The 19,877-nt window shown below is 46.1% G+C and overlaps 1 protein-coding gene across 1 annotated transcript in view; it reads left to right on the top strand.

Moving 5' to 3' along the window:
• CA10 (carbonic anhydrase 10) overlaps positions 1-19,877 on the top strand; it is a 677,770-nt gene that overhangs the window by 639,407 nt on the left and 18,486 nt on the right. Inside the window, exon 6 of the mRNA XM_056861664.1 lies at positions 10,952-11,024. Coding sequence (XP_056717642.1) covers positions 10,952-11,024 — 73 coding nt within the window. The remainder of the gene's footprint in view (positions 1-10,951; positions 11,025-19,877) is intronic.

Genomic DNA, 19,877 nt, shown 5'->3' with positions numbered 1-19,877 from the left:
TTATCAGAAGTAAACTTTTGTTAGGATATACTGCTCTTTACTGGCTTATGTAGATAACTACAGCTTACAGATATTTTTGGTGCCTTTATATATAAAATAGTATATAATAGTATATATAAAATAATATTTTGTGCTCATTTGACTAACATTCTAGGATTAAATCAAACAAACTGAAATTCTACACTTCCCTCAGTCCCCCCTTTGATCAGAATCAAATTTTTTTGAGCCTTGATCACTCCATTGTTTCCTTGCCTCTCTGTATTTTATATGCTCAACCTGACATGGCAACAGGGCCATTTCAGGGTACCAAGGTGTTGGATTTGGTAACACCTATGCTGGGGCCAAAGGGATATCCAGAATTCATATGTGCCTGCTACAATGGGTCGTCTAATCAAAGTTGACTCCCAGCCTTCCCTATTTACATTCTGAGTTACCGTCCAGGTTTTAAGTCCAGATGGCCACTCACGAATTCGGAGACAGCCCTGTCCACAGGGACATCGGAAGTACTGATCCTGACTTGCATTTCCTCTAATGTATCTATATTCTGTAAAACTCCAAAAGTCCATGCTAGGGCTATATCTCTAATCTATTTCTATTTTTCCATAAGGATTTCTAAGTTGCATGTGTGGACTCTGTGAAGTAACTAATTTCTCCTAGCAAACCTATTGCCTCTACCATATCATGTACCACTATTCCAAATTCCTCCTGGAGCTGAATGGGGTCATCATTTTCTTCAGTCTCAGTTTCTCCCCATCCCCCTCCAAGATCGTCTTCTGAGGACGACGTATCAGTATCTGCATGTACTGGATAATCCAAACACTTTACACACCACTGATCATGCAATAGTGTGCTATTATTGTTACTCAGCTGTTGCTCCCATTCTCTAGCAGTTTCCTTGGTGGTATCAGGGTAATAATATAGGACTCCCTTACTTTCTCTTTGTGTTAGATCATAAATCCCTCCCCCTATTTCCTAACATGGTCCCGCTAGGTACAGAAAATACCTTCGTTTCCAAGAAAGTGTGCTGTCTGGGTATTGGTTTTGATTAAATTTGATAGAAATTATACCCACTCGTGTCCCAGCTACACTTGTATCAACTTGTAATCTCCAAAAATAATATGGGCACAGTGTTCCCCTGGCCACTTCCTCCCAACCCAAAGGACCAAGTAATACATCAAAATGGTTCTCTAAAAGATTCTCAAAAATCCACTCTTCTCCTTTAGCGAACAATTGTGCTCTGGTTTCTACGTCCCCAATCATGAGTCTTGTTGGCGCCTGAATAAAAGTTTAAGTTCGCCTGCAGGTTCTACCGACCACTTCGAGCCTCTTGCAAGTGGGCCCACGCCAGTTGCCACGGCTTTGGCTGCCGCGCCGACCTCTACTGCACTTGTGGTCTCGGCCTCACACGGTGGTCGTGCTCCCTTGCAACTGGAATAGTGGACCCAGCCTCCTTTTCCGTCTACCTTTACTGTGGCATCTGCAGTGAGAAGAACGTGGAACGGACCCGTCCACCTGGGCTGGAGGGGTGTATATTTCCAGGATTTCACGAACACCCAGTCCCCTATTTGAAAAGAATGGGCAGGAGAGTCTAGGGGAAGAGGTTGCACAACACGAGCCAGTTTCTGGGTTTCTTTCAAAGCTGCACTTAAAGTTTTTATATAATCTCTCATATATCTGTCTCCAACCTCTTTGTTGGGTGTTCCCTGATTCTGAAAATGCTGAAAGGGACGTCCATACAGCGCCTCAAAGGGCGACAACTTGTGGGGCCCCCGAGGTAATGTACGGATGCGTGTCAGAGCCATAGGCAATGCATCTGGCCATTTCAAATTAGTTTCCACACAAATTTTAGTCAGCATCTCTTTTAGGGTCCGATTCATTCTCTCTACTTTCCCTGATGACTGGGGACGCCAAGCCGTGTGAAAGTTCCATTTTATTCCCATTTCTTTGCAGAACTGTTCTGTAACTTCCCCAATGAATGACCCTCCCCTGTCTGAATTTAATGACTCTGGGACCCCAAAACGAGGCACGATCTCTTTTGCTAAAGCCTTCACCACATTTTTAGCAGAGGGGGCGGTACAAGGGATAGCCTCCACCCAGCCTGTCAACTAGTCCACTAGGACCAGTAGATATCTGTACCTCCCCTTTCTTGGCAATTCAGCAAAATCAATTTGTAGTGCCTCAAATGGCCTACTTGCCCATGGCCTAGCCCCCAACTGGCGTTTCCCTTGACTTCCTGCATTTACCCTTTGACAAAGTTCACAGGCTCTTGCTATCCGTTCTGCTTCCTGATAAATACCCTTCCCATTGCATGATTGCAAGAGTATTTCTGCTAACCCTGTTCCCCCCAAATGACTATTCTGGTGTAACTGTGTGAGAATATGTGGGATGCATATCTTGGGTAGCCATATGCGATGGTCAGGCCCCTTCAACCACCCCCCTTTGGTCTCTGTGGTCCCCAACTTTACCATCCAGTTTTTTTCTTCCTCAGTGTAGGGCGCTGTAGGGGGCAGTGTAAAAACTGGGGCTAAAGTCATTACCATGTCACAGGATGTTGATCTCGCTGCGGCTGCTTTTGCTACTTCATCAGCTCTGCGATTTCCTTTTGCCTCTGCTATGTCCGGTTTGATGTCCTCGAACATGCACTACTGCCACCTGCTGGGGTAACTGAATATTGTCCAGAACCTGTAAAATCAAATTCTCGTGCACTACAGCTTCCCCCCTGGCTGTTAGGAATCCTCGTTCCTTCCAGATCTGTCCATATGCTTGTACAACTCCAAAAGCATATTTGCTGTCAGTATAAATGTTCACAGTCTTACCTGCTCCTTTGAGTAAGGCTCGGTTCAAAGCATACAGTTCTGCTGCCTGTGCTGACATTGAAGCTGGTAGTGGCTCTGCTTCAAGAACCTCTCACTCAGTCACCAGGCCATATCCACTTTGCCATTTTCCACTCACCACTCAAGAAGATCCATCGATTTAAATCTCAAGGTCTGGGTTGTGAAGAGGTTCATCCTTGAGGTCGGCCCTGTTGGAATATGCAAGGCTGTCATATAAGCTGTGTCAGGCAGACTTAGATGGAAGGGATCTAACTGTCAACCATAGGCTGATGCAATGGCCTGGAAAGCCCCTAGGAGGCCTGATTATACTGGCCAGATCCAGTTGAGGCCAGAGGCTGAGGTGTGATGTTGCACCTGGACAGTGACTAAGCATGTACTGCTAATTGATGCCTGGAGGTGGCATTGTATATAAGTGTAAGACTCTGTGAGTCTGTGTCGGGAGTTAAGGTGGAGAGAGTGTGAATATAGCACTGTAAATAAACAACTGCATTTCTATAAGCTCTAGTGGTTCTGGTGGTCATTCCTGGACATTGGCACAATCAGCCAGCTCTCGCATCAGGCCCGTGCCATGGTGCACACATCCACAGTCTCCAGACAGTCATGATGTTCCTCCAGGTCAGTTGTTAAAGGCAGCAGACTGGCAGGATTCAAGCGGTTACGTGGTTCATATGTGATATCATCCCTACCAATCAATAATGCTTCATATTGGGACAGCCGTGCATTGGTAAGCCATTTGGCCCCTCTCTGTTGTAACAAGGTAGTCACTGCATGAGGGCAAAGCACTCTGATTGGATGTTCAAGAGTCAGTTTCCGTGCTTCCTCCACAGCTAGGGCAGTTGCAGCTACTGCCCTCAAGCATGGGGGCCACCCTTGTCCACTGGAGCCAGCTGTTTGGACAAGTAAGCTACAGGTCTTTCAGTTGGCCCACAAGTTTACGTAAGGACCCCCGCCATGCAACCTCCCTTCTCATGGACAAAAAGTTTAAAGGGCTTTCGCAGGTCTGGGATGCCCAGGGCTGGTGCTGACATCAAGGCCTGCTTCAGTTCCCTCCACTTGTGTGCATTCTCAGGTTCCCACTGCAGCACCTCTGGCTCCCCATCATGACACATTTTCATCGTCTCTGGTTAGTTCACTATATCCTACTATCCACTGATGACTGAATCCTGACATTCCTAAGAAGGATCTCAGCTGTTTCTTAGTTTGAGGGAGTGGTAAGCGACAGATAGTCTCTTTGCGAGAAGGTAAAAGATCTCGTGTTCCTTGCGCTATTTTATGTTCCAGATAAACTACTTCCCTCTGTGCTATTTGGAGTTTTTCTTTTGAGACTCTATACCCTTCCTGTCCTAAGAAATTCAACAAGGAGATTGTTTCCTTTAATACCAGCTCCTCTGTTTCTGCAGAAAGTAATAAATCATCCACGTACTGCAAAAGTGCCACATCCTTGGGTGACTCCCACTTTTGCAGGGACTTAGTTAGGGCTTCCCCAAACAGGGTCGGGGAATCTCCATATCCCTGGGGGAGGACGCACCACCTCAGGTGAGTTTTTCTACCTGTATCTGGGTCCTCCCATTCCCAGGAGAACAGATCCCTGGAGTTGGCATCCAGTGGAATGCTGTAAAAAGCATTTTTCAAATCTGCCCCACTAAACCATGCATGGTGTCCTGGTAGGGTGGACAGAAGAGTGTGGGGATTTGGCACCACTGGGTACTTGCGTTGAACAATCCCATTAATTCCCCGCAGGTCCTGAACTAATCGCCACCCTTTGCTATCTGGCTTTGGCACTGCCAAAATAGGGGTGTTGTAAGGTGAATTGCATTCCTCCAGTCTCCCATCTGCCAGCAACTGCTGTACCACAGGTTTCAATCCCTTCCTGGCTTTTAAAGATAAAGGATATTGTTTGATCCTAACCGGCGTTGACGCCCCCGGTCGCAAAGTTACCTGTACAGGTGGAATGTCCACCTGGCCTGGATTGCCACCTCGTGCCCACACGCATTCATTTACAAATGGTAATATCTTTTTCAAACCACTGGGTGTCACTGTTCCCTCGCTGCACAGCATCATATGATGTATATACATCTGGCCTCGTTCCACTGGTAATGACAATGAGACTATCCTCGTGGCTAAAAATGACTCTTCCAAAGTATCCATGCCTCTTTTCTCAGTTTTTATACAATTTTGAAGTCTTTGTCTTCTCAGATATCATGATGCATCATAGTTCCGTCATTTATCCAGCCCCGAGCTCAAGTTATGATTAGCTCACCAGTTGTTGATTTGTACAAGTCTGTATCAGTCTATGACATCATCTTACGAATACGCCTGTTCATAGCAAAAAGCCTTATCAGAAGTAAACTTTTGTTAGGATATACTGCTCTCTACTGGCTTATAGGGATAACTACAGCTGACAAATATTTTGGGTGCCTTTATATATAAAATAGAATAATATTTTTGTGCTCATTTGACTAACATGCTAGGATTAAATCAAATAAACTGAAATTCTACACTTCCCTCAAAATCCCCAAAAATGGTGCCCATCTCAGCCACAGAGCATAAAAATGCACCATTAAAATAAAGATCATTCTACGTACGATGTGAGAACCCCCCTTATTATACCATTTAATTTCAAAAGTATTCACTTCATCCCTAGAATGGGACACACAAACACATAGAAGTTTTGCTTTTGCAAAAACAAGTGGTGGGGGAGGGAGGAAGCTGAAGCACTACTCACTGAAACAGCTCTTGTGAGTTGGCCAAATGACTCGATCCATCTCCCTCCCTGTGCCTCCTGGTTTTTACAAGATCAACAAGGCTGCTTGCTGCTCCTCCAAAACCAAGGGAAGAAAGAGGGTGTGATGGATAAGGGGTAAATCTGCAGCAAGAACTGACAGACCAAGAGTGGGCGGAGCCAGAGAGCTGACACTCTGAGCTCTGAGAGACAGAAAGCATTCGAAGCTTGGGACCCAGCCTGGATAGGAGGCTGTGAAGAGAGTCGAAGCTTGGGACCCAGCCTGAGAGGAGGCTGTGATAGATTGGAAGCTTGGTAGCAAGACTAAGCGGAAGCCAAACTGTACTCTGTGATCCTGAGGGGTTCTGTGAAAGCCGAAGCTATTGACACACACAACCTGTGGTAGTGACAGGAGTGAGAATTGGGTTAGAGAGGGCCCATTCTCAAGTCACAAGGGGAATTAGTCTCTGAGGTAGAGCTATTCTGGTAGCAGGAAGGTGTGGAGGGTTACAGCCACTGAGGTGGGGTAGTCAGAGAGAGCTAGGCTGGGGACAGTCTGAGAGTCTGAAGCTGAATGACAGAGATTGAGAGTCTAAAAGTCTGAATAATAGTTCTGAGGGATAGAACTAAGCTTGAAACTGAAAACTGAAGGAATTTGTGTGAAGAAAACATCTAAGCTATTTCTCTGAAGTAATCTTGTATATATAAATCTGACTTGAGTTTTCCCTCCAATTTCTGCCTTTTCTTGAAAACCAATCTCTGGGAGTTCTCTTCAATAAACTTCCCTGTTTTGTCTGTTCAAGTTAGAAAGCCTCAAGTTAGAAAGTCTCCTATTTCTCACTGAGGTAAATACAGGTGTGGGACTGGAGGAGAAGGAAAATAATCTCCTCATAAATTCACTCAGGCCAACGCTTTTCCCTCAGCATATACGGCTGGGCTGAGAGAGTGGGATATTGAAGTGGTTGAAAGGGGTGTGCGTCATAGAGGGGTAGCTCCTGATCTACACTTAGTGGGCCATTTTCCAGCTGGTCCCTTCAGATCCTGTTGTCAGGATCAGGCGTCTGTCCTAGCATCCCATAAGCAAACTCATCCAGGCAGATAGCTCTGAAGCAGTAATACTTTATTAGGAGCAAAAAGACAGATTAAAGGACAGACTGCCTACAGGCAGGTGAGGCTGGTAATGGCAAAACATAGGCAGGTGACATGTTTAAAAGCAATACAGGCTGTGAAGGTAAACAAGGCTAAGGTAAACAAGGCTAAGCAATCCCGAGATAGGCGATTCCCAGGAAGGAAGACTAAACATCAGAGCACAGCTGTGGAAAACAGGACGAGCAAAACTGTACACAGAGTTTACAGGCATGAGAACCAAGGACTTGACGTGAAGCCAGAAACTGGCCTACTCATGTCAAGAGCCTTTACCCCTGCTACCAGCAAAGGCCTGACACCTGGAGCAGTGAGTGTCCCTCCCTCCCCCATCATCTTTTTAATTTAGCCCGGCAAGCAGAACCCATAGAGTAACACATCACTGGCTCAATGGCTTGAGCCAAGCCGGTGAGAGGTTTCACTGCAATTCTCTGTGAGCTCATGCCCAGCAGGTAGGAAACAGACAAAAAGCAGCAGTCTGGTGGCACCTTTTCCAAGCCTGACAAACTAAATTCCAGCTAGAGCTTTCCTGAACAATGGAAGGGAAGGAGCAAATGAAGGGGAGAGGGAGATGCCAGTTTGGCCTTTTACTAACTTGCACAGGTGGCCTGCCTCTGCCACCTTTGGAATAAGGCTTCCAGATGGACTTGCCCTTTCAGTGCCCAGCTGCTTGAGGGCACTGGAGGCGGCGCGGCTGCCCAATTACATTGTCCCACCCGGAGAGGAGGGGTTGGATGACTGCTGGGAAGAACCAGTGGGAGGTATGAAGAGAGGAGGAGAGGAGGGGCAAGAATGGGAGCGTGGGAAGACAAACACAAAGTTAAGTCTGATCATGGAAATTGCCTCGATTAGCTTAGCACAGGGATTGCGAAGCAAACTTCCCTTGCATAAATGGCCGTAGGGTAATTTCCAGGGAAAAAAAATGTGAAAAGTTTCATTTTTAAAACAAGATTTTTAAAATAATGCTGAATATTTCAGCTTGTTGCACATGCACAACTAAAACAATATTTTATATTTTAAGAGTTCGTTTTGCCTGCTCTACTCCTGTGCCAATATTGATCCTATGTTTTTACAATGGAGGGAGAGAGAAAGAGAGAGAGAGTAAAGCATTGTCCGAGGAGGGGGGAACAATTGTTGTTCCTTGACTTTCAAAGACTTTCACAGGATAGGACACATTTTTTTACTGAATCATTTCTGGAACCTGCAGCATTGCTATCTCATTGAATTCCAAGCCCAAACAGCGAAATGTCAAGTGCTGATTAATTCCTATATAAAATTCTTAGTCAGGCTTCTTTCCTCAACCCTCGCAACTATGTTGCCGTGAATCATGACCACAAAATGAACACCAGAACCAAGTGTCAGTATAAACAGAGATCAAACCTGAGGAGAATATAGTTCAAACAGTAGCAGCAGAGAGAAGCAGTTGCATAGCCTGGCAAAGAAGAAAGCCTTTTCCATGTCAGAATATTCCACAGAACCTCAAAGCACAATACTGATTATTTTTTAAAAAATAAAAACATCGCTTTAAAAGGGTTTTTGGATGCCACGGCTAATAAATGGTTGGAAGACGTCTTCACAGCTAAAGGGGCCAAACAAAGTGCGAACAGTATTTTTTATAACATTTTCAAACTCTTAATACATGGGTGGGAATACATAGAAAGTGTGAACAGTATTTTTTATAACATTTTCAAACTCTTAATACATTGCTGGGAATAAAAAGTGCGGTAACCCCCATAGACACCGTACCTTAAGGCTATGCTTGCAGCTGTATTTCCTGCCAGCTGAAAGTGGGACAAGGTGGGAGGATCACTTTTGTGTTAATGTTTTAACTAGAACATGGCAATTTTGGTCAGAGTGACAGCAGATGTTCCAGCTATAATGACAGAGTCACAGAACCCACCTGGCCCAATTCAGAGGACTAGTTCTTACCTTTTAAATCCCTACTAACACATTGGCGCTTTGGTACTTGAATGACCACCTCCTCCCATACTGAGAAAGCCACCAAGCCCAGCTTTATGTTAACCCTGCATTCAAAGTTGAGGCGGGTGAAGACTAGAGAAGGCATTTTCAGTGGTGGCACTTCACCTTTGACCTCCCTCTTAAGGGTCACCTGGTGTCTGTCATAGGCCATTTACGCGGATTAATTTGTACCTCTGAAATAGCACTCTTTCCCTCCAAAACTGCATGCATGGGGGGAAAGGAGCACATGACATGAGCCGCAGCCACTCTCCTCAACCCGATGTCTCTGGGCAGAGGTGAGGGGAAGCTGAAGGGAAGCCGGTGGGAGTGGAGGCTGCTGCGGCTGCTCCATGCGCCTCCACCCCACTGGGCCGGGGGCAGGGGAAGCCGGTGGGGGGTGGAAGCTTCCGCAGCTGCTTCATGGCCTCCACCCCACTGTCCCAGGGCCGGGGAAAGGGGAAGCTGGGGGGGGGGGTGGAGCTGCCACGGGTGCTCCACGCACTTCCACCTCACCGGACTGGGTGGAATGGGGGGGTGGAAGCTGCTGTGGTTGCTCTGCGTGCCTCCACCCCACCAGGCGGGGGGGGAGGGGAAGCCGGTGGGGGGGTGGAAACTGCCGGGGCTGGGTGGAGTAAGAGAAAGCCGAAATGAAGGGAGAGGGAGAGAGAGTCGACCCGGATGCTAAATGCTCTGGGAAGCTCTCGCAGTTGCAGTGATCCTTTAATTTATATCGCTTCAATCCAGCACTTTGCAGACCCGGGGAAGTTCCGGTATTGGGTGGGTTGATCACGCAGGCCGTGCGTGAAGCCTCATTATATTCGCGACAAGCCAGGGAGTTTAGAAGGATAAACGGCCATGCGTAAATGGCCATACTGTCTTTTATATGTGGAGACAAAACTGTTTGTTTTTAACCCAGGCTTTTAACCAAGGTGTTCTATCTATTTTGCTGTTTATGATCTGCTTCTGGTCTGAGGTCTATTTTATGGATTTTTTCAGAGAGGTCAACGGTTGTTTTATGCACCTGACTTAATAGCTTGTTTTTGATATTGGTAATGTATGTGGTTCATGTGATTTTATGGTATTTTTTTACTTTTCAGCTACTTCATGCAAGTCTCTCTGGAAAAGCAACATATACATTCTCTATAAATAAAATAATAGCCACAGGGGTGAGGAGGTGGCCCCCAAGAGAAGGAAGGTGACAAAATTGCCTTCCTACCTTTTCTGTCAACAGATTTGCTGTGATGCAAAACAGTGGACAGGCAATATTACTCCATTTCAACACAAGCCCCCAACCCATATGGCTATTATTATTATTTTTAATTTTTTATTTCTATCCTGCTTTCAACCTCCAGCCTAAGTTGCTGAGCATCCTGCATTCTGAGAATCAGCTTTCCTGGGGTCAGAAAGAATTGTTCAGGGGAGAGAAACAAGGAAAAAATATGCCTGTTCTGGTGCCTTCTGCTGACAGATCATTGGATCCAATCCTATGAGCTGGATCCAATGCACCAACGTGGTGTAGTAGTTAAGAGTGGTGGACTCTAATCTGGAGAACTGGGCTTGATTCCCCACTCCTACATATTAGCAGCAGACGCTGATCTGGTGAACCGGGTTGGCTTCCCCACTCCTACACATGACGCCAGCTGGGTGACCTTAGGCTAGTCACAGCTCTCTTAGAGTTCTCTTAGCTCCACCTACCTCACAGGATGGGTGCCTGTTGTGGGGAGGGGAGGAGAGGTGATTGTAAGCTGGTTTGATTCTTCCCTAAGTGGTAGAGAAGGCATATAAAAACCAACTCTTCTTCTACTACTACTACTCCTAGTTTCCCCAATGCAAAGAATATTCCACTAGTGGAATTATACTTGCTTCAGAGGAAGGCTCTGGTTATTTGTGGGAAAAGGGAAACAAAATAAGGGCACCTAAAGAGAAAGGCAGACAATAATGATATGAATTATAATCAAATGAATGGCAAATATTTATATTAATAAACATTGTGTAACGGCATAAATATTACAGTGATGGATATGTGTTTTAACCTTGACTGAGAGGTTGGAATAAATGTTGTTCTCAAAGTGCTTGCAAACAGCAGATGCCATATTATTTTTGGGAGGAGTCACTGATGTCACAATTCTATTGAATCTGCTGAAATTATTTGATATTGATTTTTTTTGCCCCTGCTGCTGTAAGAATTATAACACTACAAAGCTGCAACTGTGTGCAAATCAAATAGCTGTATTTTTCCAAATAAGAAGCTTATGGTAACTAGTTTTTGATCATGATCTTTTATCCCTCATAGGTATCTGAATCATCCAATCCATTTCTAAATCGTATGCTTAACAGAGACACTATAACAAGAATAACGTATAAAAGTAAGTTGCTTTTGACTCACCATAGAAACATCTGTATAAGGACAATGGGCAAGATATTCAGTAGTTGTACCCCATGTTGAAAGGTATTCTTAATGAAAGAGCTGTTTTGGTTGGGACCTGAGAAGTGGCTGTGGGGCACGTGCATGTTTATTTAGGGACTATTATCCAGAAAGAGGTCACAAAACGTCTTCAGGGACCTCCCATGTGGCACATTTTCCACAGGTTTTCAGAAACATCTCCCCTTTCTATACCTGGTCCCATTGTGTTGATTTTTTCAACCACACTCTGAGGTCAAGTCAGATTATGATTAGAGATGCCAAAGACAATGTTATGGTGCATAAAAGCTACTTTTTGCATTAACTAGTATTGATTAGTATTGATTAGAGGCTTTTTCACAGCAAATGGGATACCAAAAAATAACAACATTGAAAGTAATGTTGCTGTTGTCTGGGATAATGGATTATAATTTTTTAAAGAATTAATTTAGAAGGCTCTGTTGACCTGATACAGCTAGCTTTTAAAAACTAATATTTAGGAAACTTCATTTGTGCAGTTAGTTGCAGTTTTTCACCAAATCAGAAGGTGCTATTCACTCTACTGCAGTTGGAATAAAGAATGTGAAATAGGTTCAGGCCTCAGGAATAGTTTATACAATAACTATGGTTTTAAAAGCATCATGAGGTGCTATGAAGCACAGATCAGGAGAATCCTAATAGTCAAGTGCTGCCTTGGAATTTCAAAGTGGATTTTAAATGACTGCTTCACTCTTTTGCTGGTAGTCTCCCCTCCTTCCTACCCCTGTACTTCCTATTATTAATGATTTCTGAAGAATTATTACTTTAATATTCCAGTTTTTATCTGCAGTTTTGGGTTGTTGTTTTTTTAGCTCAAACTGCACTTTAAGCTTTCTTCTGAGATCACTTAAAATACTTTTGCTGGGGCTCTTTAACCCTTTCCTCCCTTCCACCAAAATTCTTGTACCCACATTGGGGAATAAATTTTGTTACCTATAGGTTTTACCCCCTGGGGGTACAAATAGCTTGAAGGGTATCTTTTTTTAGCAGAAAAATAGCATGATAGTAAGAGTCTCTCTTTGTCCAGCCCTTTCCCCCTCTCGAAAAAGCAGCCTCAGCAGATGCATTTGGAAAATAACAAGACATGTTGCCGGCTTAGTGCTTAGCCGTGCCGGGCACTCCCCAGCCGGATACCTGTCCCCCAGTCAAAGCGATGTAACATGCAACCCAACAATGTAAACACAGAAAACAGAGAGACTAGTTTGGATGAAATGGCACAACTTTATTGATTGCAGCAGCAAGGCATTGGCATGGCATGGGGGCATATCGAACCATCGACCTGCCACCCTACAGGCCAATGCACAGCACCCAGCACTCCTGCTGGGCAGCAGAGATGGCAGTTCAGGGACACATGAGGGCGGCAGCCAGCTGTGTGGTCCCCTGCCACTTGGAGGGAAGCCCTCCTGACAGCCCATGGCAAGGCATGCCACCCTGACAGCCTCGAGTGAGGCTCGTCCCTGGCAGCCCTCCATTTTGGCATGTCCCCTTCCAGCCTCCCCCAAAATCCCTTACTGGGATCCTCCAAGTAGGGAAAATGGGCACACAGGCAAACACGTGCCGGTCCCCGCCACCAGAACAGCCACGCCGGCAGAGAATTCCCAGAAGTGAAAGTCTGTGCAGGTGTGGGGGAACATTGTTGGGGTGTTCCTGGGTGCAGAGTTGCCTGTAGGCAGCTTTGTAACCCCTTTTGCCCCGGGAACGCCCCCTCTTGCAGCGGCGTGGCTATGCCACCTTTGTTGGTGTCATAGCCTTGTTGATTTCAATGGGTTTCCCCCCCCCCTATTTTTTACTTTTTAAAATTGTTTAAATTTCTTTTTGGCACTGAGAAGCCTCTGAGGAGGCAGTGCAGATGCGCCATTCCCAGCTGCCACAGATCTACCCCCCCCCCCCCGTGTTAGGAATGGGCTGGCTGTCACCTTTCCAGAAAATTTCAGACATTTGTTGTTTGTTTCAGCTGGATTTAGTGTTTTAGGACCTTTTCACATATTGCATAGTTTAGTTGTATGCCTGAAAACGTATATAAAATATGATCGCACAAAGATGTATCATACAGATATAGTGAATGGCTCCCTGCTGAGTAGCAAACTAAGATTTACTGTGTGAAAAGGCCGTTAATCTACAGAGCTTTGTACGCAGACAGCCTTCAGTTTGCAAGATCTGAGCAAGGCTGTCAAAGATAGGACATTTTGGAGGACTTTGATTCATAGGGTCGCCATGAGTCGGAAGCGACGTGACGGCACTTAACACACACTCACACAGACTTTCACTACATTAAATGAAATACTGATAGCTAATTATGGTGGAATACCCCTTCTGGATGCATACCTTAATGTGGTGAGGGGGTTTGTGTGTGTCAGGGAAGCTGAGAGCAATACCGTAAGGGGTCTAGACTCTATCAAGAGACTAAACTCCTAGCAGAGTCACTCAAGACGGAATGGTCACAGCTGAGACACCAGACGAAGATGCATCCACCCCCTTAAGGGATCAATGGCCACATCCGCAGAAGAGAACAGGCAGTTCCAATGGGGATGGGGGCAGAGGAATCCCTGAAGGTTAGCTACTGGGCAGCAGACGTAGTGGAAGGTGACACTGGCGGAAGATCTTTCGTAGACAACGGCATTGCCACTATGGCTAACCCTGGGTAGTACTGCACAGAAGAAGGCACTGGTAAACCACTTCTGACCAATCTTTACCTTGAAAGCCCTATGATGAGACAATCCAAAATGAAAAAAATATATAGTTCTGTAAGATGGGACCCCCAGGTTGGATGGCATTCAATCTGCTACTGGGGTGGAGCAGAGGACAAGTACGAGTAGCGCTGTTCTTAATGATGCGATTGGACTAAAGCCGAAAGGACGTTCAGTGGTTGTGTGAGCTCCAGGCAGCTGGCCTTCAAGGTTCTGTTTCTCAGAAGTTTGTTATGACTGCTTTCTCTCCATTTGTGTGATAACTGTAATCTACCATGGGAACCAGGCTCGGCTTGTAACCAACTGTGCCTTTGGTTTTCTGTATATGTTCCAACTTGTCTGTATTCCCCCCAGTAGAGTCCTCGTACCTTCCCCTGTAAGTTCCTGCTACTCACCTTATGCTTCCCAAATAAACCAGCCTCTTAGAATACCCTGTCTGGACGTTTGGTGATTGGGATTCAACAGGTGAATTCAGACCTTACATTAGGACTCTACTCGCCTTCCTTTATTCTCAAAGCCCTTCACCATTTAGGTTTTTTTCTTTGTTTTGGTTTTTGGGGAAAATGAGGCTGAAGCCTCTTCCCTGAGTTCTGCATGGCGGCAGCAGCTGAGTTCACCCTTTCCCCTGGAGGGAGGGATGCTGGTCGTCCCAGGAGGGGAGACCCGGGACAGTTACAGCCAGAGAAGTGCTTCGCCAACTCCTCCGAGAGGAGGTGAGAATACAGACCCTGAGCGCCCTAGAGGAGGCTGCGGGAAAGGACTTCCAGCGACCCATCCTGGAGGGAGATTCCTTGCATTGGGAGAGGCCGCGGGTGTGGAAGTGGATCTAAGGTGACACCGAAGCCTAGACAGAAATTCCCGAACTCCGCAGTGGAAGGAGTCCTGCCGGCAGTGCAGCGCAGAGAGGTTGAGGGGCAGTAGGGACAGACTATTGGATCGGTACCGCCGTGTGAGTGAGATTGCAGCCAGAGGTAATGAATCTCTCCTGGAGGGCCCCGATCCCGTACCCTTATCCCTCATGGGGGAGTGAGTGGAGACGGCAGGTCCTACTCAACCCCGTTTTCACCAAGAGACAGAACGATCGTTTGCTGAAGCGGTCGATGCCCAGGCTGCCAAGCTGGAGGCGCTGGCGGCCACACGGGCATTCGGAGCACAACCCAAGGGTCCGGCGACGCCTGACACGGATGAGGGGGACTGGATGATCCACTCGCTACCCTCATTTTATGACCTTCCGAGCAGGGAGGACACAGACAAAGTCCAACGTCTGTGGGCTCAAAACCAGGCGTTGCAGGAGTACATGGCTCGGATGCAGAATCAAATGGATTTAATGGGGCAGGACTTAGGCGAGATGCAGCGGGTGCAAACTCTTGTACCGACCCCGCTGCCGCCTGGACAACCAGGTCAGCCAGGTGTGCTGTTCCAACCAGCATCAGGTGGGTCGCAGCGGACCTCTGCTCCGCTCCCCGCAGCTCCACAGCCAGGAGCACCCCAGCCAGCGCCAGGATTACCGGGGGCGCCAGGACAACCGGGGGTGCCAACGCCTGGAGGTTTGGCACCACGGCAACCAAGAGGGCCGCAGCCCGGAGCGGGGAAACCCGCTCTGCCACCCAGAGGTGTGGGACCGATGCCTGCAGTGCTGGGACTACCAGGGGCGTACATGCAACCGTGGCCACAGCCCTCGCCTCCACCGTTTGCCCTCCCAATGACTTTTGATGGGTCTGATGAAACTTTTCCCTGCTTTTTGCATCAAGTGGATAGCTTTATGAGGGAACAGGGACATACCTTCCCCACGGAAGACAGTCGGGTTAGGTTTGTCTCGTCCCTCTTGGAAGGCACGGCGGCGGAGTGGATGATCCAACAGTTTGATTTCCGGACCCGATCTGTTCAGACCCTAAATGACTTTATGTGGGCGCTACAAAGACGCTTCGAGGACCCTTTCCGGAGTGAAAAGGCTAAGGTTGCCATTCTTCAACTACACCAAGGCACTAAGTCGGTCAGAGAGTATGCCAGCAAGTTCCAACAGCTCGCTAGTAGAATGATGGACTGGAGCGAGGCCTCCCGGATACAGTGCTTCCAAGAAGGACTGCATCCTGAAGTGCTGTACCGGGCTTACATGCAGAGGGATCCACCTACACTCGAAGAATGGATTCTACTCACGGAAGAAGTGGAATGCCGGCGGCAAAACCTCTCCCTTTCCAGACAGAGAGTTAAGGGAGTGGAGTCGCGACCAGAGTGGGCAACCTCAAAGATGCCCACACAGCCGCAGGAAAGGATGGTGGCTCCCGTGACTGTGAGTCCAACGGATACAGGGCGGCACCTGCCTCATCTGTGGAGTTGTAGGCCATTTTGCCGAGGTCTGCCCGGTATGATCCGAACGGCCAAACTTGAGCCCTCGCCAGGAGAGTCCGGAACGCAAGGGAGGAAGCAACCGTTGGAAAGCCACCAGCTGTCGTGGTACCGTCGAGGAGCGAGGGCTGTAAGCGTAGTCTGGAGAACAGTCCAAGGTCCACAGTGAAGGCAGAGTCCGAGATATCAATACAGGCAAGGGAAGTCCAAAGCGTTAGTCAGAGCCAGTCCAAGAAGTCAGGATACCAGGAATCCAATGGATAGCAGGGAAACAAGGCAGGTACTCAAGGCAGGTACTCAAGGAGGTTGGTGACAAGTTGCTTGCACAACAGCCAAGCCTAACTGATGGCTTAAATCCCTTCCCCTGCTGCTGTAGCAGCCAGCTGATGCTGATGAGGCTGAGTTCACAGGTGGTGCTTCAGCCCTGCTCTTCCTCATCACTGCTACTGGGGAGGTTCCTCTGTAAAGCCTTCAGCCTAGCACTCTGCCGTCTCTGCTGCATTGCCAGACGGACCTGTTTTCTTCTCTGCTCCAGTGGCCCTGGCGAGGACTCTGGAGACACTGCATGTTGCAAGGTGTCAGGTCCAACTGGAGTCCTTGAGTTGGCAGGCTGCAGACATGGTGAGTCATCTCCTGACTTTGGCTGATCCTCTATTCTGGCCTCTACCTCCTCTTCATCAGAGGAGGTCTCTGCAGGCTGACTCTCTGCAGGCTGACTCATGACACCAGCAGACGCAAGGTGCCTGCAAGGTCTCCTGCCATGGACCTCTCCGTCTCATCATTTGACCCTTCCGGGTCTCGGATTATAAATGCTGCCATCCCAAACGAGGACAACACGGATTCCTCGGAAGAAGAGGAAACCCAAGAGGTTTTGGCCCTGAACCTGGTCCTAGGTGTAGATGGGATATCAATAGAGCTGTTCCAAGCCACAGAAACAGAATCCATCAAAATCTTGACAAGAATATGCCAACAGATATGGAAAACAAAACAATGGCCCACAGACTGGAAACGATCCATTTACATTCCAATTCCCAAGAAAGGAGACATCAAAGATTGCAGCAACTATCAGACCATCGCATTAATTTCTCATGCAAGTAAAGTGATGCTCAAAATCTTACAGCAAAGGCTGTTACCATATATGGAACGAGAAATGCCTGATGTTCAAGCTGGTTTCAGAAAAGGAAGAGGCACTAGAGATCATATTGCAAATATACGCTGGTTACTGGAGTATACGAGAGAATTTCAGAAGAAAATCAGCTTGTGTTTCATAGATCACAGCAAAGCTTTTGACTGTGTGGATCATGAAAAGCTATGGCTGGTTTTAAAGGAAATGGGTGTGCCACTTCATCTGATCATTTTAATGCGCAACCTGTACTCTGGACAAGAGGCCACAGTTAAAACAGAATATGGAGAAACGGAATGGTTTCCAATTGGCAAAGGTGTCAGACAAGGATGTATTTTATCTCCCTATCTCTTCAATCTATATGCAGAACATATAATTAGGAAAGCAGGATTAGATTTAGATGAAGGTGGGGTGAAAATTGGAGGGAGGAACATTAATAATTTGAGATATGCTGATGACACTACATTATTGGCAGAAAACAGTGAAGATTTGAAACGACTACTGCTAAAAGTTAAAAGAGAAAGTTCCAAAGCAGGACTACAGCTGAACATCAAGAAAACAAAAGTAATGACCACAGGAGAATTACACAACTTTAAGGTTGACAATGAGGAAATTGAAATTGTTCAAGACTTTCTATTCCTTGGCTCCACCATCAACCAAAAGGGAGACTGCAGCCAAGAAATCAGAAGGAGATTGAGACTGGGAAGGGCAGCCATGAAGGAGCTAGAAAAGATTCTGAAGTGTAAGGATGTGTCACTGGCCACCAAGACTAGATTAATTCATGCCATCGTATTCCCTATTACTATGTATGGGTGTGAAAGCTGGACAGTGAAGAAAGCTGATAGGAAGAAAATAGATTCCTTTGAAATGTGGTGTTGGAGGAGAGTGTTAACGGATTCCGTGGACTGCCAAAAAAACAAATCAGTGGGTTCTAGATCAAATCAAGCCTGAACTGACACACACCTATATAATCCTCAGTTTTGCAAAAGAAGGAATTAAAGTTGATAGGAATTACATAAATATTCATCTTTAGAAACCATATGTCACCTTTTAAAACATTTTACACAAGTTTAACAATGTATGCATAAGTTTAACAATGTACGCATAACTATCAGAAGAAAATTATTGTCTGTATCTGTTGCGTTCCTATCCATCAATTTTCATAAGGGGAAAAATGGGTGAGCAGTATTTCAGTAATGGTAGGACAGCATGGCTTACCTATGGGAGAACTGAACACACAATGATATTAAAATCTAAAATTTGCAAGATTTGCTTGTCTTGCATCAGATTTAAGTATTTCATTCAGAAAGTCCATAGGTATGATATTGTTTTAATTATTAACATTGCGCTTGGTTCAAGGGCCTAGTTCATATGATGTAGAGCTGAAAGAGACCATCAAAAAAAATTCAAAATAAAGATTTTATCAGATAAGGACAACAAGTATGATGTATGGCAGCTTTGTTCTGTTGCCTACAAAAGCATGATATAGCCATTACATTTTAATCAGCAGAACATGATTTTACAACTCATCCTTTTCAGAAGCATTCCTCCTTTCCTGGATACATAGCTAGAGAGATGGTTGGAGAGAGGGAGACATAAATGTCTACTTTCAATCATGGTTCTGAACAAGGCAAAGTTACAAGGGAAATCAATCATACTTATTGCACTCAAGGTACAGAACTGGTGTCTGCCTTTCCTTGCACATATTCACTCCCCAAAAGACAGGCAGGTTGTGCATCAGTGGGAAGTCGAATTCCTATTTGCAACTACACAGCCTTCCACCAAGCTGACCTGTGAAAACAATTTCAGGGTTGATAGTCTTGAATGGACTCCTTTTGACCATAGAAGAAGTGAGCTGTGACTCACAAAAGCTCATACCCTGCCAGAAATTTTATTTATTGGCATATACCAAAGAAGAACATACATTAGGATAATTTTGTTAGTCTTTAAGGTGCTACTGGACTCTGGCTCTGACGCGGAAGCCAAGCGGATTAGCAGTCTTGTCCAGGATACCCATCAGAAAGTCCACGGCCACATAGAAAAAGTGTAGTTTATTTTACAGTGCAGAAATATATACAGATACTCCTTTCACACTCTCCGCTCATAACATCCCGCATAGAACTGCGGTTTCACTTCAATATATACACCTGGTGGTTGCAGCCACCAATCACAGTAGATATCCAATTATCCTGGCATTGCTACTGCATTGCATCAGCCACCTGGCTCTAGCTGGATCAGGCCAGCTTTCTCTAGCTCCCCAAGGTACTTTCCAGGCTGATTACATCATCCTTAGATCTCACTGATCTATCCTGCACCTGTCAAACTAACTGACAGACTTGTAATCTTGACAGGCTCCTTTGACCATAACTTTCATCACATTTTGTCTCCACTGCCTGATTTGTCTCAAAACATAGAAGTTTATCTTGTCCTTCTTATCTTTGCCCAAACTCTACATTTGGCTACCTGTTGTGCTCATGTTTAGTGTCCAGTTTTTGCAAGTCAGAGCCTAGCATTTTGTCAGGTTCAAAATATCATCTAACATCTGTGTTGCAATGACCCTTGAAAGCCACATGACTGATTTCTGGATTACAATATACAATGCACAGTAGTTTTGCACTTAAAT

The sequence above is a fragment of the Euleptes europaea genome, chromosome 1 (genome assembly GCF_029931775.1).
Source record: "Euleptes europaea isolate rEulEur1 chromosome 1, rEulEur1.hap1, whole genome shotgun sequence".
Classification (NCBI taxonomy): domain Eukaryota; kingdom Metazoa; phylum Chordata; class Lepidosauria; order Squamata; family Sphaerodactylidae; genus Euleptes; species Euleptes europaea.
Note: the sequence above shows the minus strand (reverse complement) of the source record. Positions and strands in the feature narration are given on the sequence as shown.